At 55.8% G+C, this 27,020-nt stretch overlaps 1 protein-coding gene across 1 annotated transcript in view; it reads left to right on the top strand.

Moving 5' to 3' along the window:
• Positions 1–885: 885 nt before the first annotated feature.
• TGFBI (transforming growth factor beta induced) overlaps positions 886–27,020 on the top strand; it is a 33,394-nt gene continuing 7,259 nt past the window's right edge. The window contains exons 1-11 of the mRNA XM_045828831.1: positions 886–1,085; positions 5,483–5,581; positions 16,882–16,946; positions 18,181–18,341; positions 18,656–18,820; positions 19,056–19,202; positions 21,150–21,291; positions 23,734–23,946; positions 24,759–24,896; positions 25,470–25,615; positions 26,389–26,525. Coding sequence (XP_045684787.1) covers positions 952–1,085; positions 5,483–5,581; positions 16,882–16,946; positions 18,181–18,341; positions 18,656–18,820; positions 19,056–19,202; positions 21,150–21,291; positions 23,734–23,946; positions 24,759–24,896; positions 25,470–25,615; positions 26,389–26,525 — 1,547 coding nt within the window. The 5' untranslated portion in view covers positions 886–951. The remainder of the gene's footprint in view (positions 1,086–5,482; positions 5,582–16,881; positions 16,947–18,180; positions 18,342–18,655; positions 18,821–19,055; positions 19,203–21,149; positions 21,292–23,733; positions 23,947–24,758; positions 24,897–25,469; positions 25,616–26,388; positions 26,526–27,020) is intronic.

Here is a 27,020-nt window from a genome sequence, read left to right as displayed (position 1 = left end):
CACCCCTGTTTCGGCCAACCCCACCACCTGAGTTCCCTGAATGCACGCCTCGTTTTGCCTGCAAACTCCTTCTCACCCTTCAGGCCAAAGAGCAGATGTGTCTCCTGTTGGGCCTGGTGCCTCCTCCCGGCCCTCAGGCCCCAGCTGCCCCCTCCAGGCCCTCAGGCCCCAGCTGCCCCGCTGCTCCGTGGCACATTGTCCACAGCCCACAGATCTGCAGGCTGTGAGCTCTTTCAAAAAGAGCCTGGATCCTATCCACTCATCCATCTCTGTCTCTCGCAGGCTAGCACAGCCAGGTAGCTAAGTGGTGGGTGATTGATAGGTGCTTGGATGCATCCTCTCTCCATGTGACTGTTTACAGTTCCAAGCTCCTCCAGGGCAGAAATCTTTGCAGCATCCACCTGGCCGCAGTGCCAGACATATTTATTGCAGGAGAGAATGAGGTACCAAGGTGGCGGGCCCCACCCTTCTCCGGCCTTTGCAAGAGGAGCTTACATTCTTTGGGGTTCTTTCAATCACAAGATTTAGTCCTTATCTATCTTTTAGCGAGCAAGCCTGGGGAACAGAGGGGCGCTCCTGGAATGCAGAGGCAAGTCTGCTGGGGAGAGTGCTGGGGGGCTCAGCATTGCCTTTCCCCACTTGGGACAAGGGTTTGTAGCCTCATGACCAGTGGAGGATCTTGGGGTTCAGAGACCCGCCGGCTCCAGGACGGGAGTGCGGACTGCTGAGAGCCTCTCCAGTCCCGGGACCTGTAGCCTTGGTGCCAGGAAGCGGGTTGGGGAGGGGAGAGGAGGAAGAACTGGGCGGCCGGCAGGGGCGGGGAGGCAACGGGGCTCCCGCCCTCCGCCAGCCAGCCTCCCCGCCCCTCTTGGCCGCTTATTAGCCCGGCCGAGGTGGAGGCGCCCTCACTGCCCGCCGTCTGCTCGCCGTCGCTGCGTGCATCCTCGCTCCATGGCGCTCCTCCTGCGGCTGCTGCCCCTCGTCCTGGCGCTGGCCCTGGACCCCGCCACCACCCTGGCGGGCCCCGCCAAGTCGCCCTACCAGCTGGTGCTGCAGCACAGCCGGCTCCGGGGCCGACAGCACGGGTAAGCCGGCCGGCCGCCTGCCGGGGTGGCTTTGGGATGGGCTGCGGGCACCAGGACAAAGCCGGCGGAGTGGGGCGCTCCCTCCGCAGGACGAACCTGCATAAAGTGGAGAGAGGAGGGTAAGGTGGAGGGAAACCCAGCCGCGGAAGCTTTGTAGAGGAAGGGGGTGGGAGAGTCGACCAGCAACCCCAGACTCAGGCCAAAAACGTGAGACCACCCAACCCCTGCTTTCCGCTTCTCCAACCGGCGAACGGGAGAAGAGGGGAGTCCGCAGCTCTGCCCAGAATCACCATGGGAAGTTGCCCGGCAGAAAGGAAGCCCACCCAACAGCACACGTGTTCCAGTCCAGCCAGGTCCTTGTCCAGCACCTCCAGGCGTGACACTGGGGCCACACAAGTTGGTAGCATCCAAGGCCGCAGGTTCCTATTCACCTGGCCTGGCTCCGTGCCACCACCTGGCACTAGACAGAGCTCTCTGCGCAGAGCTGGGATAGTGGAGGCAGTATCTCCCCTGCCGGATGAAGAGCGGGAGAATCCCATGGCCTCCCACCCATTGCGCAGACAGGGAAACTGAGGCCGGAGGGAGCACAGCACTTTCCCAGTACTGGGATCTCTCTTAAAACACTAGCTGTGTTTGTAAATTTGGGACGTTTTCATCACAGACATTCCTCAGGGGTAGATCTGCATAAGATGTGTTGGCTTTAGAAGGCAAACACAAGCAGAGGGTCTGGCCTGGCAAGGACCCTGGCAGACCCGGGCAGAGGCGGGCAGTATTTCTGCATCCCAAGCTGGGCTGTCCTGCTCACACAGAGCCGGGCCGTGTGCAGCTCCCAGCCTGCCCGGGTGCCCCAGCTCCTTTCCCACCACCAGGTACAACCACGTGTGGGTGGAGTCGTGTACCAGCCCAAATGCCGCTGGGTGCAGGCGTTCGCACCCAGGGAGGTCCAGACCACCTCGTAACTAGGGACAGCTGTTCTCAGATCAAAACTCACTGGTAGGGGTGATTAGAGGTGACTTCATAGGACTTTACAAAGCCTCAGCTCCCACCCCAGGACTGCTGCGGGGTTTGGGGTCATTCCCTTATTCCCTCTGCCTGTGTCCCTACGCCCTTACCTGGCCTTTCAGGTGCCCAGGCCTGCAGGCAGGGAGACAGCTGGGAGTGAGTCTGACAACTCTGCAGAGTGGAGTGAAGCCCGGCTGTGCCACAGACCCAGTGCCCTTCTAGGAGGAGGAGAGCACCAGGGAGGGGTGTCCTGGGGTCTTCAGGGAAGGGGGAGCATCACCTTGGACTCAGGCTGGTACTAAAGGGTGAGGGCACAGGTCAGAAGGATGAGGGGCTCACATGGCATTAAAGCCCAAATGGGAGCAACTGGCATTTTCATTGCCTCTGCCCAGTTCACCTTTGTCCTTCTGCCTTTCTTACAAATGACATTATATACTTTTTGTTATAGTTTTATGTTATAGTTTCTGCCTGGAGGTTTGTGTTCCTTTGTGTTTTTGCTGCAAAGTAAGGAGAAGCGCCCCCCCAAGATTCCCCCGTAGCCCCGTCACCCAGAATGGTGTCTGCACACCACAGTGAAACCTCCCCAAGGTGTCAATCTCTGTAGCAAACCTTCCTGTCAGAGCACTAACCAGCCTGAAAACAGGTTCGTTGTTTTAATGCAAATGCTCTTTGTTAAGAATTGCAGGTATTAGATGGACTTTCCACCTCCCTCCCCAGTACCCCTGCAGGCTAGCCCTCCTGATTAGCTTCTGCGTGCAGTTGGCGCGCAGTAGGAGAGGCCTGCATGCGGTGATCTGTGATGGGTGATCTGTGATGGGCAGAACGGTCTAAGAAGGCACATGTGCACCCCTCCCCCAGGGAGGTCTAGATGCTCAGGCAGACGAACTGTGACAAAACGGCTGTAGGTGCCATTGCGTTCCTTCTGATCAAACTGTCCCTGAGAATATACCCCAGGGCTGCCTGCCTGACACAGGCGTGTGCGCCCTGTACAGAACAGATAACCTTGTTCAGGCTCCAGCCCTCCCCTCAAAGTGAAAACCGGTGAAGAGGGAAGAGAAAGCTCTCTGCTGTCTGAAGGAAGGACAGAGTGCTCCGAGGTGGCGCCGCTGTTGCAGCCACGGCTCGTGGTCCCCTCCCACAGGTGGGGAAAGTGCCGCTCAGCGACACATCATGGCATAGACCGAGGCAGACAGCTGCTGGGAGAGTAGTGACGGTGACAGAGTCCCTCCACTCCTGCTGTATCTGTGTTGCCATAGGGAAGGCAAAAATAATGCTGAAAGAGAAGCGAAAATGCAGTCGCACTTCCGAATAACACCGACCAAAACTGGACTGAATTTCCTGAAGCACTTGCTTTTCAACTCCAAGTCATGCAGCCGAGCTGCTGTGCTCGAGGCAGAAGGCCCAGACATGGCTTGCTCGCTTCACCAACTGCTGTGTACACCGCCCACCCTGTCACCCTGATGTGAGGGGGGCGGGCTGCAGAGCCCCCCAGCCCCTGCTCCTGTCTCAAAAGGCAGCAGCAGAGGAAACTCACTCTGCCGAGGAATGTTGGAGCCCCATTCAGAAGAGACCCGCTCAAGGCTCGCCAGACGCCCACGGGAGCCACAGGGAGCTGGGCAGTAATTGTTTCCTGCTTGGTCAGATGGAAGAGCTTCGGAGGCTGTGCACCTAGGGCTGGAGCGCGGCCAGCAGGAACTCCCCAGGGCTTGGCTGGGGACTGCTGTGGCCTGTGAGTCTCAGACAGCAAACAGAAACAAGGTGACTTCTTGTTACAATCCTCTGGGAGCTGCGGGCATTGGGCCAAACTGAGTCACCACTAAGGGGACCTGGGCTCTCCTCCCGGCCCGCCTGGGCTTCCTCTGCAGCCCTAGCCGCTCTGGCTCTCGGGTTCTTACACCAACTCAGCTATTGCCTCCTTGTCCCACTCCCCTTTGCCTACTGAACCACTGGGCAAGAAGTGACAGCCACGTGGCCAGAGAAATAAAGGGTCAGCACACTCTGTCACCTGCTAACCTGGGGATGGCAGGTATAGGTGCCCTACATTATCAGTGTCTTCCTGAAAAATGCATGCACATCAAGTGATGCCCGTTGGTTGCATTTTACAGCAACAGAGGAGTCAGTGTGAAAGAATGACACCCGAACTTCTCCGGCCCAGGGCTTGTGTGAAAGCCCTTGGCCTCTTCGCTTTGCTTCCTCTGACTCAGGATTCGGCCGCACGGACTGCCTGCCCCCAGCTCAGGATGGGCCCCTCCCAGGGGCCGCCAAGAGGCCCAGGCACAGTGCGGGGTGGGACTCGGTGCACCGGGCTGGAACACACGGAAGCGGAGCCCCACGGCTCTGGGAGAGAAGGCTTCTCAGCCTGACCCTGCGGCATTTGCCCTCGGCTCTTCCACAGAGTTCCTGAGGATCCTTCTGAACTGGGTGGTCCTGGGAGCGGTATTTTCATTCTGTTCATTCAAGTTCTTTCCAAGATGCTCCTTCCCTCCGGCCCAGTGCTAGGCCCCGTCTAGAATAGACCAGAACAAGGCAGAGCTCCTGCCTGAAGGTTCTTTGGGAGGTAGGGGACGGAGGAGACAGACACACCCTGGTCAGTTCTAGGATTCGGTTTAGTGCCCAGGGCCAAACAAGGGCTGTCTCCCAGGTCTGAAGTAGACAGAAGACTGTCGCCTGGGGCACCAGAAGGCTTTCTGGGGGAGGTGGAGCACGAGCTGGGGCCTAAGTATGAATGACTGAGTCCAGTGGGAGAGTGTCTCACATGAAGGTCCAGCCGGCAGCTGGCCGTGCCCTCTTGTCCCCAGGGCGGCACTGGGGCAGCTGCGTATGGGGACCAGGCAGCTGGCCTAGGGACTTGGAGTACGCCTCTGTGTGGAGCTGCCTGGGGGATGCGGGGCCCAGGCCGCAGCCACCCTCCCGGCAGTGTGCACTGGGATGCCCGCCTGGAGCCCATGGGTGTCCGGCTCAGTGTGGGGCGGAGAAGCAGAGGAAGGCTGGGGCTTCTCAGAAAGTTGCTTCATTTACTTAGCAAAGGTACAGCTTTTACTTAACTAGTTATCTCACTTAGTGGCGTGCAAGCTAAAACTTTTAAGATGCTTTTACTTCCACTTGCCAATTGTCCGTGTCAGAGAAGGACACTCGCATGAAGAAATTATGTCCCTCCCTGTGTGAGGTACTTTGGCGGTTTTTAGTTCGGAGGGAAGCTTGCAGGAGGGTGATGGAAATCCAGGTCAGGAGGATCAACGTCTGCCCCAAGCCGCCCTCTGGTACCAAGACTGAAAAGACTGTATCTTCTATGTATCTAGAATGTTCCAATGTGCCAGGAGGGCCCCCGGGGAGGGAAGGACGTGGAGGTGGGTGGACGTGTGGTCATCTTGCCAACGCCGCTGTGTTGTTTGCAGCCCCAACGTGTGTGCGGTGCAGAAGCTCATCGGCACCAACAAGAAGTACTTCACCAACTGCAAGCAGTGGTACCAGAGGAAGATCTGTGGCAAATCGACGTGAGTATGTGTGACCACCCAAGACCGCCAGGCGCCCAAGAGGCTGGGCTCTGCGTCCGCCCGCTGCAGGGACCCCTGGGCCTGGGCTGGCCTCTGGAAGGCCGGGCTGCCTCCGGAGCTGTGCGGGTGCCTGTGCAGACATGCCAGGGAGCTGCGTGACTGGGAGTGGCAGTGTTAGTAAGCTGGCCAGTTTTGTTTTGCATTTTTAAGGCTCCTGACAAGACTTGGCTGCATTTTTCATGGGCTGATTTGAGATTACAAGAAGCATGAAATGTGGTGTGTATGTGTGAATTTTTTAAATGTTCTTTTAAAAATTTTATTTCTTAAGTATATTTTATTGATTATGCTATTACAGTTTTCCCAATTTTCCCCCTACCCCCCTTACCCCTGGCATTCCCCAACCCTCCAGCATCCCCTGCACTTAGTTCACGTCCATGGGTTAAACATATAAGTTCTTTGACTTCTTTGTTTCCTATACTATTCTTAACCTCTCCCCGTCTATTTTATGCCTACCAATTACACTTCTTATTCCCTGTACCGTTCTATCCATTCTTCCCCTCCCCCCCACCCCCCACCCCCCGCTGAAAACCCTTCATGTGATGTCCTTTTCTCTGATTCTGTTCCTGTTCTAGTTGTTTGATTAGTTTTTGTTTTCCTTGGGTTTATTTATTTTAGATTCAGTTGTTGATAGTTGTGAGTTGCTTGTCATTTTACTGTTCATAGTTTTTGATCTTCAATTTCTAAGATAAGTCCCTTTAACATTTCATATAATAAGGGGTTGATGATAATGAACTCCTTTAACTTATCTTATCTGGGAAGCACTTTATACGCCCTTTCATTCTAAATGAAAGCTTTGCTGGATAGAGTAATCTGGGATGTATGTCCTTGCCTTTCATGACTTGGAATACTTCTTTCCAGCCCCTTCTTGCCTGTGAGTTTTCTTTGGAGAAATCAGCTGATAGTCTAATGGGAACTCCTTTGTAGGTAACTGTCTCCTTTTCCCTTGCCACTTTTAAGATTCTCTCTCTATCTTTAATCTTGGGTAACTTAATGATGATGTGCCTTGGTGTGCTGCTCCTTGGGTCCAAATTTTTAGGACTCTATGGGCTTCCTGGACTTCCTGGAAGTCTATTTCCTTCACCAGTTTGAGGAGGTTTTCCTTCATTATTTGTTCAAATAAGTTTTCAATTACTTGTTCTTTCTCTTCTCCTTCTAGCACCCCTCTGATTTGGATATTGGAACATTTAAAGTTGTCCCAGAGGTTCCCAAGCCTGTCATTTTTTTTGAATTCTTGTTTCTTCATTCTGTTCCAGTTGGATGTTTATTTCTTCCTTTTATTCCAAATTGTTGATATGAATCCCGGTTTTCTTCCCCTCACTGTTGGTTCCCTGTATATTTTGCTTTATTTCACTTTGGGTGTCTTTCATTTCTTCCTTCATTTTGCTACCAAACTCAATCAATTCTGAGCATCCTGATTACCAGTGTTTTGAACTGTGCATCGGATTGGCTATCTCCTCATTGCTTAGCTCTTTTTCTGGAGTTTTGATGTGTTCTTTTATTTGGGCCATATTTCTTTGTTTCAGCACACTGGTCTGGTTGACTGTTTCTTTAATTCGTTGGTTCCATGCAGTTTGATTTTCTGGAATTTCTGGTTGTTTATTGTTTTTAGATTGGTAGTTATCTTCCTTTCAGTTGTGCAAGGAAGTGAAGGGTTTCTACCTACGCCTCCTTCTTAGCCGGAGCTCCTTGAATTTCTGAATCCTCACTAAATGGCACAAATATTATCATTAAGGAGAAGTGGGCAGCCTGTGACTCTGGGACAGAAGGCCCCCTGGTGAGCCGACACTCCGGGCTTGCTCTGCAGCGCTGAGGTAGATGTCCCAGAACTGCTTTCGAGAGCCTAGAACTATGCACATTACCAGTCAGTGTAGCATTTGAAGAACAGAGGCTGCAAGTCCCTCGTTCAAACCCTGGCTCTGCCGCTTCCCTGGGCAAGTTGCTTCCCCTTGGAGCCCTCAGTTCCCTCATCTGTGAGATGGAAATAGCACGGACCTACAGGACTGTTAGGAGGACTGAATGGAGTAGTGCATGTGAGAGGCTACCTGCCGTTCTCAGCACCACTAGGCCTTGCAAATCTAGGCCACGCGAACAGAGGCCAGAGTGCCAGCGGGATGTGGGCCAGCGTGGTCACGGCGGGGCTCGGCGGCGCCTCCGCCAGCGTGCAGGGAGGCGCACTCACCCGGCCACCTGCTGCCTGGCGTGGACAGGGCGGCATGCATGTTCTAACAGAAGCCCCTGGAAACCTAATCTGTTTGGGCGCCAACCGTCAACAGAACTCGAAGCTGGCTCTCTCCCATAGACAGCAACGTGTGAAACCTCCCGAGCCTCTTGGGAGGGCCTGACCCCCCCTCGGCTGCATCACGGGAGGGTTCTGAGACTGCAGGCTACTGCCTTGAACACGTTCCACGTTAGGGATTTTTAAAAGTGTTGCTTTTGAGCAGATAACTCCTTCAGTTGCATAACCAACTAAGGGAAGGTAAACTGCTCTCTTTTTAATATGTATATGGAAATAAATACCCCAACTGTGATCCTTATTATGTTAGTCAATTATCCATCCTAGTATGCATTAAGAGAAGTTAGGGATCATGGCAGAGCTGGGGAGAGACCAGCAGCTCCCTGGGAGCCTGTCAAGGGCAGGTGCATGACAGCTGGCTCCCCACGTGCCCAAGCCCAGCTTCAAAGGTAAGGGCTGAGTGAGCTAAGAGGACACACCTCCCGGGTTCATGAACAAACACCCAGGGATAGTTCTCGTTGCTATGGACAAAAGAGATTATGCAGGTTCTGGACCACAGATCCTTTCATGGTGCTCAAGTTAAAAAGAAAAGAAAAGAATATACCTTGGCTGGGTGGCTCAGTTGGTTGGAGCATCGTCCTGTACACCAAAAGGATGCAGGTTCGATTCCCAGTCAGGGCAAATACCTAGGTTGTGGGTTCGATCCCTAGTCGGAGAACATATGGGAGGCAACCAATCAATGTTTCTCTCTCACATTGATGTTTATCTTTCTCTGTTCCTTCTTCCCTCTCTCAAATTAATAAACATACCCTCTGATGAGGATGTAAAAAAAGAATACCTTTAGTACTCTGATTTTTCCCATGGGCAAATATTACACACTCAAATAAACCAAGTACTTAAACACAAAGCCAGGCCCCATATAATTGCTTCTTGGAAGGTGACCAAGCATCAGTACCAAGCAGAATGAGAACCGTGGGTTTCAAAGAGCTCTACCTTTGTGTGAGTACCTTTGTGTTTCCCTGAAAATGGGACCTGCTTGTGATGTCAAGCTGGCAACAGAGTGGCATTGGCCTTGGTGTCTGGGGGGCCCTGCATGGAGGCCTGTGCCTGAGCAGCAGCAGTAGATTGGAGACGTGCCCCGCAGTGCCCAGCGGACACTGCTGTGGACAGTGAGCTGTCCTGGCTTATTGGCTCTTGTTCCTGCGTCCATCTCCATCTGTGTGCTAGGACACGGCACAGGCAGCACAGCGGTGTGCTGGCAGATGTCCTGGTGACCCAGTCCTCCCCTCCAGGCAGGCCTGGCTTTGATAGGGTGGCCATGTCATGGTGCATCCCTGCACACCAGTGCGTGCAGGGTGTCCCGGGCACTGGGACAAGGAATGGATGGGTGGGGCACGGGTGTGGAAAGTGCGGTGTGCAGGGGAGTCAGGCAGAGCCCAGTGCCCAGGCCCAGCCGTCGCCACGGCCTTATGGAACCAGAGGGGACCATAGGTACATTCAGCTCTTCAGTGTGGCCGTTGCTTTGGGCAGCTTCAAAAGAGGAAATGAGGGTAGAAAAACACGGGGTGAAACAAAACTTCATGATCTAGGACAAGAGGGTCCCTTCCTGGAACACCATCGCGTGTGAGGCAGGCAGAGCTGAGTTGGTGGGGGTGCAGAGAACCCGGGAGGGAGAGGGGAAGCAGCTGACGGTGGTCCCCGGGAGAGCTGAGGAGGAGCAGCCTTGCTGCTCACTGCGGTGCCCAGGACCGAGAGCCACGTTGGAGCCGCCATCTGACCCCCGGAATTAAGTGCCCTGGGTGGCCAGGACAGGAAGGGGAGAGAGCTGTGCTGGCTGGAGTTGATGTCACACTGGTGGGAATGGGTCCCTGCACACCTTTGTCTGGGTGAGGACCAGACTGGGCAGTTGGGAGCACGAGGTGGTTGGAGGACCCTTCCACGCGGGGCCACCTTGGGCAGTGGGGACTTTCTCAGCAAGTCTCCAGGGAAGAGGATGGAGCAGAAGTGTATGTTGTCACAGGGAAGGGGAAGCACAAGTCACCAAGAGCCCAAGACCAAGGAGAGCTTGAACTTGAAAGCAGTCCAGTGACACCAAGCAGGGATAGGAGGCACCTGTGCACATGTGTGCATGTGAAGACTTTGTAGTGTCAGGTCAGACCCAGAAGCCTGGAGCCACCTCCCTGGAGGGAGGGAGGGGACGCCCCACACTTAGCACTCCCTTCAGGAGTCCTCCCTGCATTGTCCTTGACAATAACTTCTCTGCTTTTCCTGAAAGAGAAGAACCAGAGTCTTTGGTGCTATTTGTCAAGCCAACGTGTGGACCTTATTACCAGAAGAGGTTACCAGTGGGCCTCTATTTAGGGACTTGAGTGAAACTTCGGACTGGGACATTTCAGGCAGCTTTCATTTCGGACCCCAGGAGCACCAGAGTGGTCCAGTAGCTAAGGAGACAAAGAGAACTGAGAGCGAGCAGCATCCCACTCCAGTTTTAGGCCCCAGTCGGGTCGGCCACCAGGACGTTTGTACATGCAGCGGCTTGAGTGACAGTGTAGGAAACTGGTCAGAAACCTTGCTGGCCGTGCGACGGGCCTCCTTTGTGAGAACCCCGGCGAGAGGGAGGCCTAGTTCACAACCAAGTCGGAGCTGACATCGCCAGTGCAGGAGCTCAGATGTCATAAACGTGGCACCCCGAGGCCAGCAGGAGCTAGCAGGTTGGAGTGGCAGCTGTCTGTTCCAGAAGTCGTGAAGTTGCTTCACCAGCAATGCATTTCACAAGCACAGTAACCCTTCTCCAGAGCCTAGCTGAGCAGGCAAGACATTCCCCTTTCTCAAGGAGCAAGCGGCGCTTTGCCCCAGGCTGAAGTATTGGTGCTGCTCAGCATGCATCAGCACTTCAAAATCCACCTCTGACCAAAGCCGCCGGTGGAGTTGAGCTGTTCGTCAGTTGGCAGGGCCATTTCAAGGAGATTTCATCCCAGCGGGGCAGCTGGGGGCATCGACATGAAGCTGTGTAAGAGCTTCCTTATCCTCCCTTTTCTGTGTCCCACAACTTTGGTCCCAAGAGAAGAAAGAAGAGGATGGGGAGAAGCCGTGCAGGGAAGCCAGCTGTCCCCAGACCCACACCAGCACCACCTTCCCTGTTTCCTATTCGCCACCTTGCCTGCTGGGACCTGTGAGTGACCTGCTCCGAAACAGCTGAGATTTGACATACACCCAACGCCAGGGGCTCACCAAACCTCTCTGCTGTGCAGGGCTTCCTGAAGGTTCTGTCCCATTCTGCAAACTCCTGGGCAGCAGCGTAGCTGACGTGGAAGTTTGTTCCATTGAGTATTTTCATGAATCCATGTACCATCTGGGACGAGGCCCTGTGGTGGACCCCTACACACGCCCAGGCCCTAATCTCTGAACCTGCAAACGTGCCCCTTACAAGGAAAGAAAAACTTTGCAGATATGATTAAGTTAAGGGTCTCAAGAGGGGGGATTATCCAGCATTATTGGGGGAGCCCATTGTAATCACAAGGGTCGTTATAAGTGGGAGGCAGGAGGGTGGGAGTCAGAGCAGGGCGTGGCAATGAACTCTGAAGTAGGATGGAGGCGGCCAGCGGGCCCAGAAACCCAGGCAGCGTCTGGAAGCCGGGAAAGATGAAGGACGGATTCGGCCCTTGAGGCTCCCAAAGGAATGCTGCCTTTGAGCTTAGCCTCACAAGGCCAGTTCCTGGCTCCAGGCTTGTGAGTTCATAAATGTGCGTTGTTTTAAGCTACTAAAACAGTGCAGATCTGTTATAGCAACAATGGGGAACTAATGTGGGCCCTGCCTAGTGCTTTCTATAGATGTGCTGTGGGAGATTTGCGACCACGTCACTGATTAATGGTCTCATGTAGGACATTACTTTTAGTGAAATTATTAACCTACCCTCAATTTTAAAGTTTATAGCTGGAGTTTTTAAAGAAGAAGCTCAACAAGTGAGCAGTCGGTAAATACTGAGCATCTGTTAAGTGCCCTTCCTGTGTGAGCTCCTTCAGGCCTCACGACTACTCGATCGCATCAGTCTGGCCATCAGCCCATTTACAGAGGGGGAGACTGAGGCTCAGAAGGGCTAAGCAACCTGCTGGTCAGCAGGGTAGGTCTGCTGCCCTGCTCTGCTCAGCTTCCCTGGGGGAATGAAGCCCGGCGGCTAATGTCAGTGAGTGGCCCTGTCGGGCCTGGGCGAACAGCCCCGGATCACTGCCTATAGCCCTACGACCTGTGGCTTTGGGCCCCAGGGAGAGGCCTTCTCAGGGTCAGCAGAGGCCATTTGGCCCTGAGTCACCAACCTTCTCCTGGTTGTTCCCCCCAGTCTGGTGTCATTCTGATCACCAGCTATGAGGGACCTCCCCAACACCCCTGGTGAGGTGGTGAAGGGCCTGGGAACAGAGGAGGCACAGTCAGCATCCAGGAGCCCGCGGAATGCCCTCACACTGCACACAGATTGCCACCAGAGAAGGTAACTACATTTTCTGAAGATAGCCTCATCGCTAACCAAGCTGCACCCTGGTGGTTGGGGGTGGTGGGGTCTTTGGGGATGGACAGTCAGTTAGAACAAGCCCACTTTCACTAGCCGGCTCAACATTTTGATCTTCTGCTGGGAAGCTCAAGAAAGCTCAGCTGTTTCCCAGGCCAGCGTGCGGAAAATGGACCACTGCAGGCAGCCCATCTGTGGGGCGCGTTGAATGTCTAGACAATATGGGTCTGTGTTTGCTCTGCGATTCCTCTTGGAAATCATGACAAGCTGAACAGTTTACCTTCTGTCACAGGAAACCAGCTCTCGGGCGCTGCTCCTTGCTCCACCTCCTTCCAAGGTCTAGTTCATCCCTAGGGTATTTACAGCTGCGGTATCCAGCCAAGAGCATGAAGCACACTTGGGCGAGAGTGATTGTTTTAACTTGTTATATTAACTCCTTGGAAAATTATTTGGGGAGAGAAACACCAAAAATTTTCTCAATTAAGTCATGAGTTAAAAATCTGGGGGGACTGGAGGGGAGCTTCCGGAGCACCTCTGTTCTCAGACTGTGGATCAACACTATCGCCGTGGCCCTCCTGAACCTCCTCTCACTTTCTTCCTCAAGTGGGTCTCCTGGTCAGGGAAGCTGAAAGGTCTCAGTGTCCCTCCAGGACATACTTTTTCTGACCCAAGGTTTCTCCTTACTGGACAGTGTCAGGCCAAGGAGAGCCAGACACCTTCATTAGAACAGCTTTTGCTGATGGGATTCAACTTAAAGCCCAACAAGTTGGTCCTCTCCACACAGGGAAGCCCAGGAACTTGGGAGACAGAGATGGGGGCTCCCTGCGGTCTCCATCCTTGACTGCCTTCATCCTAGAGGGATGGCATCAGGCCTGCGACCCTGTGGCTGCCCCCGGCTCCCCTCAGTACGGGCATTCTCCCCAGGGCCAGGGCTGCACACTGGGCTGAGAACAGACCGCTTGCCCAGGAAGATTTGGTCAAGATTGTCTCGACGAGCAGTCTTCTCAGACTTCAGTTTCCAGCTGCTCTCTGCTGCTCGGGGCCATGCAGACAGGGTCCGAGGACAGTAGGCATTGTTGGGGCAGCTGGCAGCAGGGAACCCCCCCGCTGTGGCAGCATCTCAGCTCGTAGGGCTGCCAGGCTCAGGCTGAGAGGCTGGGCTTCTACCCGCTCACCTCCAGTGCCACTTCGGGTGCTGGACTGGGCAGCAGGAGGGCAGGGGAGGGAGAGGTCAGCAGGGTGAGGGGAGTGGGAGGAAGCTTCCTGGCAGAGGACGAGAAGGAAGCCTTCAGCTAGGGAACTGAGCCCCTGTGGGGTAGCGTGCTGGGGACACAGGTGCGGCGAGCCCATCTGGAGAGGCACAGGGAATGCTGACAAGGGGTGGCTCTTGTCACACTGGAGAAGATACCTGTGACCTTTCACTGTCGAACTCTGCAAATCCGCCAGCTTCCCCCTGTATGTGCAAGGTCTACAGCACTGGGGAGGGGGTTGGACTTGCTGAAACCTGGAAGGAGTCCTGGATCTGCCCCTCCCCAGCTGTGAGCTCAGAGACCCCTTGTCCCTCGGAGCCCTTGCAGCTTTCTGACCCCCTGGAAGTGTCCTTCCGGAGGAGACTTTTCTCTCAGATCTGCCCCTCCTCCCACCCTCTGTTTCTCCTGTGTCATTCTGACCACTTCCCCTCCCCCACCCCCATACACTGTTTTCCCTGTGTCACTGACCACTTCCCCTGCCCCACCCCCATACACTGTTTCTCTTGTGTCATTCTGATCACTTCCCCCCCCACACACACACACATTCACACTTGGCCACAGGAACCACTGCACTCTTGGGGGTTGGTTTTCCTTTGTCCTCAGTGAAATCCTGGTGAGGTCACCTGGGCTGTTGAGCTCTCTTGTGGTTTTTTGGGATGAAACTCAGGTGCTAACACCCTGGAAGAAGAGTCCTCTGGTGACTCCCGTGGCTCAGCAGGGCCAGCGTGGCTGGAGGCTTCGAGGCACGGAATGTGCAGCACCCAGGTGTATGGGGTCCCCAGAAATAAGGAAGGCTTGCAGGAGAAGACCCGTCCTCCCCCTGCACCTCTCCAACTTCACGGCATGTCACCCAGGCACTTTTGGGAAAAAACTAAGCTTTGGGAGACTTGACTTAATCCCCCCTCCCTACCCCAGTCCCAGAACCCCAGTATTTGTTAGAGAAAGCCTGGGATCCTGTGTGTGGGTGCCCGTCCCCTCGTCCTGTGGGCTCAAGGCTTGGTGCTGTCCCTGGGTTTAGCTGGGAGACGCTGGCGCTGTCCTTCTTTCAGAGTTTCTCTGCCCCTGGAAATACTCCCACTGACTAGAATTCTGAGTGGGAGATGGGAAGGGACCTTAGAGGTCATCTAATTCAACTTAAGGATTGAAGTCAATCCAATTTTACTGTAGTTTTCGAAGATAAATTTGTGGGTTGGTCCAGTGGAGTCCTGAGAGCACCGGCCTGTTCCGCCCGTACAAGCACAGGGATAAAGGGTCCGGAAGGACCGGGATGGCGAGGGGTGGGGGCAAGGGGCAGGAGAGGGGCAGGACGGTGGAGAGGCCGGGGCAGAGAAGAGTGCACAGGGCTTGTCACTCCTCGGCTACGCCCTGGGGCCACGGGAGCGTTTCTCCCAGTGACACGCGCAGCTCCCTGGCGGCCCGAGAATCCTAGCCAGTCCGCCGCTGGAACAGTTGGATCACAGAGGAACGGGCTTCATCTCCTCAGGACTCACGGGGCTTCCCTGAAGCGAGTCCGGTGCAACCGTGAGCAGCCAGAGCAGACGCCTGGGCTCCCTGAGAGCACGCCCCCCTCCGCTCCCCCAGGGCAAAGCCCGTTCTCCCCCGTCCGCCCGCCCCTTCTGGTGACGTCATCAGATGGCCGCGGTCAGCGGCTCCAGTAAAACCCGTAAAACCTGCTGCAATTAAAGTCTGAGTTCTCTGCTGTCCCAGAGGGCACCTCCGTGGGTAAGAAAGGAAGGGGAGCACATGGCTGTCTGCATCTGGTTTCTGGGCTGCCGAGGAGGGGCCTTAGGGGTGGGAGGGAGTAAAGGGTGAAGGGGGCCAAATGGGTGGTGACGGGAGATGACTGGACTTCGGGTGGTGGGCACGCAGTGCGATAAACAGATCACGTGTCATAGAACTGTACACTTGAGACCTATGTGAGCTTATTAAGGAATATCACCCCCCATAAATTTAATTTAAGACAAATTTTTTAAAGAGAGAACACCTACTTCCTTGCAGTGATATTTTTAAGTCTTGGGGTTTCCCCAGAACATGGGGTTAGCTGAAGCCGGGTGTTTCAGACGTCCAGAGGAGGTAAATGCCCCATGATGGACGGGCCTCAGTTAGAAGAAGAGAAATTTGTGAGTTTCTCTGCCAAACGATTTCAAAGTTTACAACTGTATGCCGCCAGGCTCGCTCCTCCAAACACACAGACTTGCCAACTGGCGATGTCGGTTGACTCCTGGAAGGCGGGTGGGGTTGCTGGGGATCAGGACGCATGGGGAACACTTAACTATGGAATCCTTCGCGTATTTCCAATTTGAAACCATACAAATGTTTTCATTGATTAAAGTTTTGTTTTTGGAGCCCTGGCTGGCGTAGCTCAGTGGATTGAGCGCGGGCTGCGAACCAAAGTGTTGCAGGTTCGATTCCCAGTCAGGGTACATGCCTGGGTTGCAGGCCATGACCCCCAGCAACCGCACATTGATGTTTCTCTCTCTCTTTCTCTTTCCCCCTCTCTTCCCTCTCTAAAAATAAAGAAATAAAATCTTTAAAAAATATTTAAAAAATTTTTTGTTTTTGATTTTTACAAAATTTAAAAACATCTTGATTAAATGAAAACATCTGTTTTCATTTTCATTTTTTTAAATATATAACCTTTATTATATTTTTTCCATTATCATTTAGTCCTCTTCTATGCCCCTCCCCCCAGCCAACAAAAACTTGATCACATGCACACCACCCTCCTGGGTCATTACATTGGAGAGCTAGAAGGACACAGAGGTTTAACCCAGCGACCATCACACGGTACACAGATTATGTTTCACAGATGAGGAAACTGTGACCCAGAGGGTGGGGCAGGACTGCCCGGGAGGTCGCAGGTAGTGAGTGGCAGGCTCAGAGCCAGGACAGGTCTGGGGCTCTTTCTAGGCCTCCCTGCTGTCTCTCGGGGACGCTAACTCCTGGGTCCCAGGAACTACATCAGAGATAAGTTCTTGGTGTGTTTTTCGAATCCCACTGTTGAACATGCCACCGCCGTCCCCTGACCATTTCCCAGTTGGCAGCCATCAGGAACACTCCACAAAGGGAGGAGGAGTGACAAGCCCCTGGCCGACGAAAGGCACAAGCGTGACGCAGCGAACAATCTCCGGGTGCAGGGTGTTCTCCTCGCCGTTTCCCTCGTCGATGGAGGCCGTCCACTTGTCCTGGGGAGAGGACTGTTGCACGAGCTGGAGGAAGCCCTGCCTAATGCTGCCTCTGTGTGTCTCACTGCAGAGTCATCAGCTACGAGTGCTGTCCTGGCTACGAGAAGGTCCCGGGAGAGAAGGGCTGTCCCGCAGGTGAGTGAGCCAGGCCTTGCCTGTCGGTGCGGATGGAGGACAGAGGTCAGGGAGGTGAGCACCCACGTAAAAGGCAGCAGCGCCTGAGCGGGCCCGAGGGGTGAGGTCGGGCAGACCTCCCTGCCACGTCCCTCTGACCTCTAGGCTCCATGCAAGGGCCAGAGGACAGACGTTGGAGACTGAGCTGCTCGCACTGCTCCTTCCTGCTCAAGCAGACCTCCTTGATGAGTTCCCTGTCCGTGTGCATGGGCTCAGACCTTGTAGGCTCCAGCTGGGAGGGATTCTAAACACAGCCAGCACTTCTGGCCTGCCGTGCCTGAGAGCAGATGGGACAGGTGTGCTCTCCAGCTGGGCTGAGTGCCAAGCCATCCCCACCTTGCTCGATGGAAACCTGGCCCATTGGAGCACCGCAGCGGGGAGAGCAGTTGGCCAGGTGGGCTTCCCGCCAGGCGACAGAGGGTGCCACAAAGGACCACCTGAGACCAAGGGCTGTGTGGCACCTGTGAATGCCGGTGGAGCCTCCCTGTTAATTCCCATGCACCACCAGGGACTGTGCAGAGGAGATTTTTTATAAACTTTGAAATATTTGCTATTTTACTAGTTGAGAATGTGAGCCCAAGACTTAAAAGGAAGGGGGCCAATTAGGTGGGTGCCAGGGTCACCAAGGGGTGTAGTTGGCACCCCCGGGCCATGGCCTTCCTGGCCTATGTGGAAGGACAGGTGGGGATATGGAATGGGAAAGGAGTGTGACTGCAGAAGAAGGGAGCCCGGCCTCTGTGCCCGAAGGCCACGCCCCGGGCCCCGAACAGCAGGCGCGCTGTGGGAGGGAAGGCCCCCGTCGGCTGCTGCAGACACACAAAGTGCCGCAGAGACTCGTGGGCAGTTCTCGCACTCCGGAACGAGTCTCGATGACTGACAAGCCTGGAAGCCTGTCTGGTGACACCTCTGGTGTGCATTCCTGCCTGCACCGTCTCAGTGCCTGGGGCCTGAAGCTTTGCTCCCATGTGGTTAAAATGATTAAAAATTACCAATTGGTCCAGTTCCAGTAGGGAGGCATTAGACCGAGTTATTTTAAGAAGCTTTAGACCCCCACCAGCAGGCCCTTCCAGCCCTTTCCACAGGCTCCTTCCTGCAGAAGCGCCATCCTCTCTCTGCAATGGGAAGGGTGTGGCCTGGTGGGGGTGGCCTCACCCCCATCCCCCCCAAATCCCCCATCTGTTCTCTGCCCCTGCAGCCCTACCGCTCTCAAACCTTTACGAGACGCTGGGAGTCGTTGGATCAACCACTACTCAGCTGTACACAGACCGCACCGAGAAGCTGAGGCCCGAGATGGAGGGGCCGGGCAGCTTCACCATCTTCGCCCCCAGCAATGACGCCTGGGCTTCCTTGCCAGCTGTGAGTCGACCTCCTTCTGCGGGGTGGGGGGGCTCTTACTGGGACTGCCTTACTCTCCAGAGGGCAGGCGTGAAGGACAAGACTCCTCAGGGATTTCTCACTGTCTCAGGAAAAAGCCAGGGACCTCCAGCTAAAACAGACCTCACCAGGTTCTTCCAATTGGACAGCCCACCCCAGTATCCTCTGAGGAGGGCCCTGGCCGAGTGGAGGCCTGGGTCACTGGGGCTGCAGAGCGTCTTGTCCTGGGTAGCAACAGCCCATCTCTTGAACCCGGGGTCCGCAGCCCCCTGAGCGCCACACTGCCCTTCCCCCAGGAAGTGCTGGACTCCCTGGTGAGCAACGTCAACATCGAGCTGCTGAACGCCCTCCGCTACCACATGGTGAACAGACGCGTGCTGACGGACGAGCTGAAACACGGCCTGGCCCTCACCTCCATGTACCAGAACTCTGACATCCAGATCCACCACTACCCCAACGGGGTAGGGCGTCCCTGCAGCTCGGCACAGGCTGGGCCCCGGGGGCTGGCACCTTAGCTGTGGTCCCGCAAGGGGGCATAAGCTGCAGACACCCCTGTGCCCCCACCCCTGCTTCTCCTCGGGCTCTCTAGTCCCACAGCTTGTGGGGTCCCCATGCTGCGCTGGGTCTTCCCTGCCTGGGGCTTTGAGACGGTGCTTCCGAGTGCTAACCACTCGTCTTCGCTGCTTTTCTGGGCAGATCGTGACCGTCAACTGTGCCCGGCTGCTGAAAGCCGACCACCACGCAACCAACGGAGTGGTACACCTCATTGACAAGGTCATCTCCACCACCACCAACAACATCCAACAGATCATCGAGATCGAGGACACCTTCGAGACCCTTCGGGTGAGGTGCTGCCCAGGGAGGGGCCCAGCCCGCACTGCTTCCCGAGGGGGCTGCCTCTGCGGGAGGGGCCGAGGAGGTCTCCCTGCTTCAGGCATTCAGGGGACGTGAAGCCAGTTCCTCTAAAGGCCTGTGAATGTGGAGAATCCGTGAATCCGAGCCCCAGCGCGGCCACACCGCGAGACGCTGCGATCGCGTGCTGTAAATCCCCTCAGCCTATCGTCTTTCGTGTGAAGCTTTCCTTCCCTTCACTGCCCTGCAAAGTCAGCGGCTTGTGGCTGCAGCAGACCAGGGTCCTCTGAGCGTCCAGGCCTGCCCTTGGTTCCTCCCAGTCGGGGTTCCCACATGTGGGACTTGGGCTGCATGGTCTCCTTGACATGTCCCCACCAGGGGCCCCTGCTCCCGCCCTACCCATGTTTCCTTGGAGCCCAGGCCGGCAGCGAGGGGGCCGCAGAACACTGCCCCTCCCCCACTGTCCAGCAGACATTTGTCTTGCAACCGGAGCACAAGCGGGTGTTCCTCTTGGCAACCGCTGCCCAGAGGAAGTGAACACAGGCTGCCCCGTCAGGGTTTTTGCCCTGATTCAAGAACTTCCTGACCACAAAGGATGCAGAGTGGGAGTGGGGCGGCTCCGCCCCTGGAGATCTCCAACACACAGAGACAAACACCCCCGGGCTGGGCTGGCACCACAGGGGCCTCAGGAAGTGGCTCTGGAGGGCCCCGAGGACCCTGCTGTCTAAGCCCTTCCCCTGCTTCCCTCCCGGGTCACTCACAGGTCAGGAATCTGCTCGGGAACGATGTTCCCACAGAGTGGGTGGCGCATCTTTTGATTAACATCCTTTGACCCCACCGAAGGACCTCTTACTGTTTAGGTTTGGCAAATATGCCTTCCTCGCTCTTCCCTAATGCCCATCTTTTCTTCTGTGAACACATTTAAGCACCTGCTACTTCCCAGGTGTTGCCATGCATGCCAAGGGTAGCGAGGTGAACAGGACACACAAATGCCTGTCCTCCGCAGCTCGTACGTTCTTTCTGGGCCGACAGACAAGAAACGAATGAGGTTCCCGCAGATTGTGCTAAGCATTTGAAGTCAGGAAGTGGCAAGCAGAGGAGGCTGGTTGGGACCAGGTGGTCAGGGAAGGTCCCTGGAAGAGGTGACTTTTGAGCTGAGGCCTGAAGGATGAGAACAGCCAGTTATACAAAACTCGGGGTCAGAAGCCCAGCGGACAGAGGGAGGGCAGCAGTGAACACGAGCAAGGGCTCGGAGCCAGGCAGGAGGCCCATGGAGCCAGAGGGAAGGCAGCCAAGGAGAGGGGCATGGCCAGGCGGGCTGTGGGGAGGGCAGCTCCTTCGGGGCCGGCAGACCTGGCCCAGGAGCGCAGCTTCATCCCGAGGGCAGTGGGAAGCCACCTGTGCTTGCAGATCCTTCTGGCTGCTCCTAAGATAGCAGGTGACATGAGGCTTATACTCACGGGGCTCACACATGTTATCGTCACCAGTAACTATTTAATTATAAAGTGAGAAGGACAGCAAGCTGTGTGAGTGTGTGTAACAGCCCATTTCATGGGGGCAGTGGTGAGGCGGGGGCATGAGGCAATGTCCCATTGACTACCTAGAGAAATGACATTTTAGTTGGAGCCCAAAGAAGGACGAGGAATCACAGGAGCAAAGATGGGGAAGGGCGGGGGTGCAGGCTGGAGGCGGGAGGGGAGAAGGCACATGCAGTCCCTGAGAGGCTGGGCTCAGGCTGGGCCAGACCCCGGACAGCCCCCACCGTGGTAGCAAGTGAGCTTCCGCTCGGCCTTTCTTTACCCCTTGGGCTTCTGCGAAGGCCTAGAGGCCTCCAAGGGAGCACTGGCGAGGCTGCGGCTGCGGCTGCGGCTGCGTGGGTCCCGTCCGCAAAAATTCCCAGAGCCTTCAGGGACGCTTGTCCTCTCCCCTCCCCAACAGGCTGCTGTGGCTGCCTCGGGGCTCAACACCCTGCTTGAAGGCGACGGCCAGTACACACTCTTGGCCCCCACCAATGAGGCCTTCAAGAAGATTCCCGCTGAGACCTTGAACCGGATACTGGGTGACCCAGAGGCCTTGAGAGGTGAGTACCCTTCAGCTTATGTTGTGGACTCGTGGGTGCAGCCACACTGAGCCCAAGGCCTGCTCCCATCCAAGGTACACAGGCCGCCTGCTGTCCTGTCCCGTTGCTCCCAGAGGCCCCATCTCTGCAGAGGCCTGGTCAGAGGTGCACACGGAACTGGCAGCCCTTTCCCAGGGTCAGCGTTGGGCTAAGGAGGGCGGCAGAGCTAGAGGCTGACAGCAGGCCCAGGCCAGGCACAGGGAGAGTTGAAGACCCCAGGGATCGAAGGCAGAAGAACAAAGCAGCCGGGTGGGTAGCAGCTCGGTGATATGGGGAGGGGCTGGCCCGTCCTGGCATCCTTGAAATGGAGTCATCATGCTGACCCCTGAACTCTTCCCATGTCTGCCCAGGCGTGTCATGAGTAATCTAGGACGGTGGTTAAAAACTGGTAACTGTCAGCTCTGGACTGTTCCTGGCCCGGCCCGTCCACTCTCCTCAGTGGGCCTCGGAGCTGGGGGCACACTGATTATCACTGCAGGGGCGGGGAGGGCCAAGCATGTGAGGAGAGTAGGAGGGGAGACCGGGCTCTGCGCCAGCCCCCAGCCTGTCCCCTTCTGTTCCCAGGCCACTGAGCTGCTGCGGGCTCAGGTCCCCCGAGTGCCCCAACCACCCCTCTTCCTCCTGGATATAACCCAGGGGGGACTTCGTTTCTTTTGAATCTATGTAAGCCCACCTACGACCGACATGCCTGGTGCATTTCCAACACCCTGTAAACTCGAGGGGCTCTCCTTACAGCCACGCAGGGTCAGGAAAGGGCGCATTGCCAAATGCACAGACGAGGACGCGCCGTGTCCCGATGGTGTGTGGCCTCTGTGTGTCTAGCCTGAGCCAGGAACTGAGCCTCAAAGGTGAATACAACACCACCTTCACCTGCAAGGAAGTTGAAGGATAGTGGGGATGACAGGCTTAAAAATGGGCCTCGGTGACAGAGATACTCACCATGAGGGCAGGACACCGGTGGGGCACATGCAGACTGAGGGGTCTGGAAGGCTTCCTGGAGGAGGTGAGGTGTAGGTGCTTCTCAGCATACTCAGCTTTCCATTTAGAACTATGTTTTCTTTAAAATGTGTTTTTATACAGCACACTTTTATCTTGTAGATGTCAAAACTCACTATAAAGTAAAAATAAAAACCCACCCCTAATGTATCCTTTATGCACATCTGCCTTTTCCCACTCAATGACCCATTTATTCCAAGCCAGAGCCCTCTGTGGGGCCTGGGCTGGCAACTGGAAGGCAGAAGCCACAAGTCCATCCCACAGTGTCCTGTGGTTCCTCGTGGGCTGGCAGACAGGCGAGACACAGCCCCAGGCCGGTGTGCAGAGTTGGAAGCCTGGCTTCCAGCTCTGGCCCAGCTCACCCCGCCAGTGGCCCTGGCAGGTCCCTTCCCCCGGCCCTGCTTTCAGTTTCTGTGCTCAGGAAGTGAAATCCCCAAGGCCTCATAGTGACCCAGCCGACCTCTCTCTTCCCCACTGGCCAAATTGGGTCAGTGCCGGCTTTCAAGTCCCCCACATTTCTGCAGGCACCCGAGGGCCCTGTGGGGCCCCCGAGCTCCCCTGACCATGGCAACGTGGTTTTGGTTCCCACATGCAGGACAAACAGAAACTCGCCTCTGCAGTGGGAATAAGATGGGTCTTGGTGACTCTGGTGAGCGGCAGGCCCAGAGCCTGCTCTGCTGGGCTGGGGCTGGCACGCACCCCCCTCGTCTGCCCCCTGCAGCTTCCGCAGGGCCCCCGGCCCCTGTCTGGTCCCTAAAGCAGCGCTTGGGAAAGTAACTGGATGATTGTACTTATGATCCATGTGGGGGTAAGTGTGGCGGCCAAGACCAGGCCGTGCTGGTTACCATTCCCAACCCCTAAGGCAGCCTGGCAGCTAGCAGACCTTTGGGTAGAATGTACAAAAGCAAACAAAATGTACAAGTAATTCATAACCTTATCTACTAGTTTCCATCTTTTCATACCACATTTTACATTTTCATTAATGTCTGTAGATGCGAAGTCCCAGGGTAAACTCCTTTGAGTTTTCCCTCTCCCCCTGAAGTTCAGGCATGAACAGGCTAATCACGTACACGCACTGGCTTCTACTCTGTCACACTGGGTGCCTCACACCCAGCTCATCCTCGCCCCAGCCCTGGGAGACGAATGCTCTGCTGAGCTCCACCTGCCTCTAAAAGGCCAAGTGACTTGCCTCAGGTCCCACAGTTGGCAAATGGCCGAGCTGGAATTCGGACTCAGGCAGCCTGACTACAGAGCCCCGGCTCGTTTTAGAGGGGCAGCAGGCAGGAGGAGAGGAGGGTCCAGGCCATGAGGTGCCACGGCTTTGATGGAAGGTTAGCACCACAGAGGACAGAATCCTCAGAACCAGGGGTGGGCTGCGCTGACCTGCCCGTGTGCTTCGGCCCCCAGACCTGCTCAAGAACCACATCCTGAAGTCGGCCATGTGTGCGGAAGCCATCGTCTCAGGGCTGTCCTTGGAGACACTGCAGGGCACCACGCTGGAGGTGGGCTGCAGCGGCGACATGCTCACCATCAACGGGAAGCCCATCATCTCCAATAAAGACGTCCTGGCCACCAACGGCGTGATCCACTTCATCGAGGAACTGCTCATCCCAGACTCAGGTAAGCCAGGCCTCGGGGCGCCCTGGTCCTACCAGGCCCACTGTCCCCTCTGCCGTCCATGGTGGCAGAGCAGGGGGAATTCAGGGATCTCCGGGGCCAACTCCCCGCCTGCACCCAGCTCGCACAGCCCCTTGGAAGAGAAGGCTGGGCATGCGGAGGTGCTGCAGCCAGAGTGCGGGGCATCCTGAGCTACAGGCCTGGGGGCCAGTGGAGAGCCACTGGAGGCATCGGGGGAGGGTGCGATGAGATCACAGGAGCCTTCCAGAAGATCTGCCCCCGCTGTAGCTGGGCATGGAAGGCCTTTGCTTTCTCAATAGTGCACACGCATCCCAGGGTCGGTGGCCCTGAGAGAAATGACCGGACTGTGGCTTGGGTTTCATTCAGCATCCTAGCCCCATTCTGAAATTCCAGGAAGGTCTATGTCCCACGAGTGCCAGATTTTCAAAGGAAAGACCAATACAGAAGAAAACTCTTTCCATGGGTGTGGTCACCGGCCTTCTCTGCGCTTCAGAAGCTGTGACACAGACGGTGGTGCCTTTGTCCCTGGCATTCCACAGTGCGCTAACCAAGGGCTGAGGTGACGGCCGGCCCCTGCCCCGCCGAGCACCCCCTGGCTGCCCCGACCAGGGAGGGTTTCTGGGCGACCGTCCCCTGAGGACACGAGCCCCCAGTGCCCCAATGCCACAGTGTTCAGAGGCATTGTTGACTCACGAGGTGACAGTCCTGCTGGTGTATGTCAGGCTCTGGGGTGCACAGATGACAAACGAAAACAGCACTTTTAACTTTTGAACTCACTGTCTCCTTCCTGGTAGCCAAGACGCTGTTTGAGTTGGCTGCAGAGTCCGATGTCTCCACTGCCATCGACCTTTTCAAACAAGCGGGCCTCAGCTCCCATCTCTCTGGAAATGAGCCGCTGACTCTCCTGGCCCCCCTGAATTCTGTCTTCAAAGGTAACATAGGGAAGGCACCCCTGTGAGTGCGTCACTGGGGGCAGCTGCCCCGCCGCTGTCACCTCCCCGATTTATAGCACCCTGAGAACGTTAGCGCTCCCGCCCAGCTCAACTGAAAGCAGATGTGACTTCACCAGCAACTTCAGAGCCACTGCTGTTTTCTTTGGCAGAGCAGAGAATGCATTTGGGGCTCTGGCCCTCAGAACTGAAGAGTCTGCATCCATCGGGGGAGCAGAGCGCTCCCCTGCCTCTTATTTGCAGGGGCAATGGCCAGGGTGATAGTCAGGCGGTCAGAGTGGGGGATGCAGCCGAGTCGTGGCCACAGGGATGGGGGAGACGGGGGCCAGCTGTGCCCATGCCTTCCTCTCCCTCTCAGGCCGAGACTCCAAACTGCCTCGACTCCCTGAACCTTCTCGTATTGTTCTCTAATTTGCAGAAGCTGCCAGATGTTAAGGAGTAGTGTGGCCTCGTTTGATCTCTCAGTCTTCGTCTCCAAAGTCAAGGAGAGCTGGGCTCCTGGCCTCTCTTCCTCTCAGGGCGTACACCTGCACCTGACTGCACCTTCTCTTACAGATGGAACCCCTCGTGTGGACGCCCGCATGAAGAACTTGCTTCTGAACCACATGGTTAAAGACCCACTGGCCTCCAAGTATCTGTACCACGGGCAGACCCTGGACACTCTGGGTGGCAAAAAGCTTCGAGTTTTCGTTTATCGTAATGTAAGTCTTGGGTCCTTGATCACGCTCCTTCTTCTCTCAGCTACAAGAAATAGAAGAGCTGTGTTAGTGCAAAAAAATAAGGAAGGAAGGAATTTCTACAAAATATATCTGATACCAAAGGGTCAAATAAGCTTTTGCAGAAGGATTAGAATCTCTTTTTGTGGAGGCCTTTGGGAATAAACCTCACCCCTGGCCGGGCTGGCTGGGCGGGCAGCGGTCTGCCTGGAACTCAGAGTGAGGAACTCAGGGCGGAGGGACGGGGGTCTGAATCCGCCCTGGCTTAGGCAAAGAGACGCCCCCTGGACTGAAGCACCACCCTCCTTGGTCCAAAGGTTCTGTCCTCCCTTTTCCTGTCCCCTCTCTCTCTTCAAACCCAGCAGTGACCCGGGAGTGTCAGGCAGGAAGCATAGTACAATGTAGCTCTTGCTCCGGACCAGCCTGCACCATGTGACCGAAGGCTGTTGACATCTGTTAAACACATAAATCAATAGATTTGGCCTACTTATTTGGCCATTGTCAATGGACCTCATGTGTCACGTGATAGTCTCATTGCGGGGCCTCTGTGGGACTTTACTGGGGCCTCTGTGGCCCTCTTTCCGAATTAAGGAACACATTTTTATGTTTTTCTTTCCTCGAGAAAAGACATTATTTCATCCTAGTCGTGAAAACCCATCCCAGTGCATGTACTCTGGCGCTCGTGGGTGACCCCATCAGCGCAGAGCAGGGGGCTCCTTCTCGGGGGGTAACCGGCCCTCCCCACTCCCTCCACCCAGAGCCTGTGCATCGAGAACAGCTGCATCGCCGCCCACGACAAGAGGGGAAGGTACGGGACCCTGTTCACCATGGACCGCATGCTGACCCCTCCGATGGGGACCGTCATGGACGTCCTGAAGGGGGACAATCGCTTCAGGTAACCAGCCCCATCCCAGGGCATGGCTTCTGCCAAGGGGTCGTGCTGGGGAGGACACTGGGTGGTGGCTGTTTGTCGAGGTCCCCCCTTCCCCTGGGCATCAGTGAACACTAGTGACCCACTGATGTGACCTTCCAGGCTTGTGGGAAAGAGGACCTTGGAAGCCGCAGCTGAGAAAATGGGTTGCTTCTGAGAGCGTGGCCCTCGCCCATGTGGGGAATGGGGAGGGGCTGCACTTTTATTACTCGAGTTCAGGGAAGGCCTCAGGCCTTCGGTTCACAGTCCCGGGTGAGCCGAGAGCTCCCGGTTTCGAGCGCACAAGAGCCCCACTCTGTGTAGTGACTGCCAGTTGCACTTGAGGACTTCTTGCCGCTCCTTCTTGGGCTCCCTGTGCCAGTCTCCTGGCCTGTGTTTTCCATTTCTGACCTCGCTCACCACTAGGTGCTGTGACATTGTGTGTCTCCTGTTACTAAGGTCAGCCACCTGGGCAACAGC

This window comes from Phyllostomus hastatus, unplaced genomic scaffold, assembly GCF_019186645.2.
Source record: "Phyllostomus hastatus isolate PE091 unplaced genomic scaffold, TTU_PhHast_1.1 phas_contig_150, whole genome shotgun sequence".
Classification (NCBI taxonomy): Eukaryota; Metazoa; Chordata; class Mammalia; order Chiroptera; family Phyllostomidae; genus Phyllostomus; species Phyllostomus hastatus.
The sequence above is the reverse complement of the archived record's forward strand: the minus strand, read 5'-3'. Positions and strand labels throughout refer to the sequence as shown.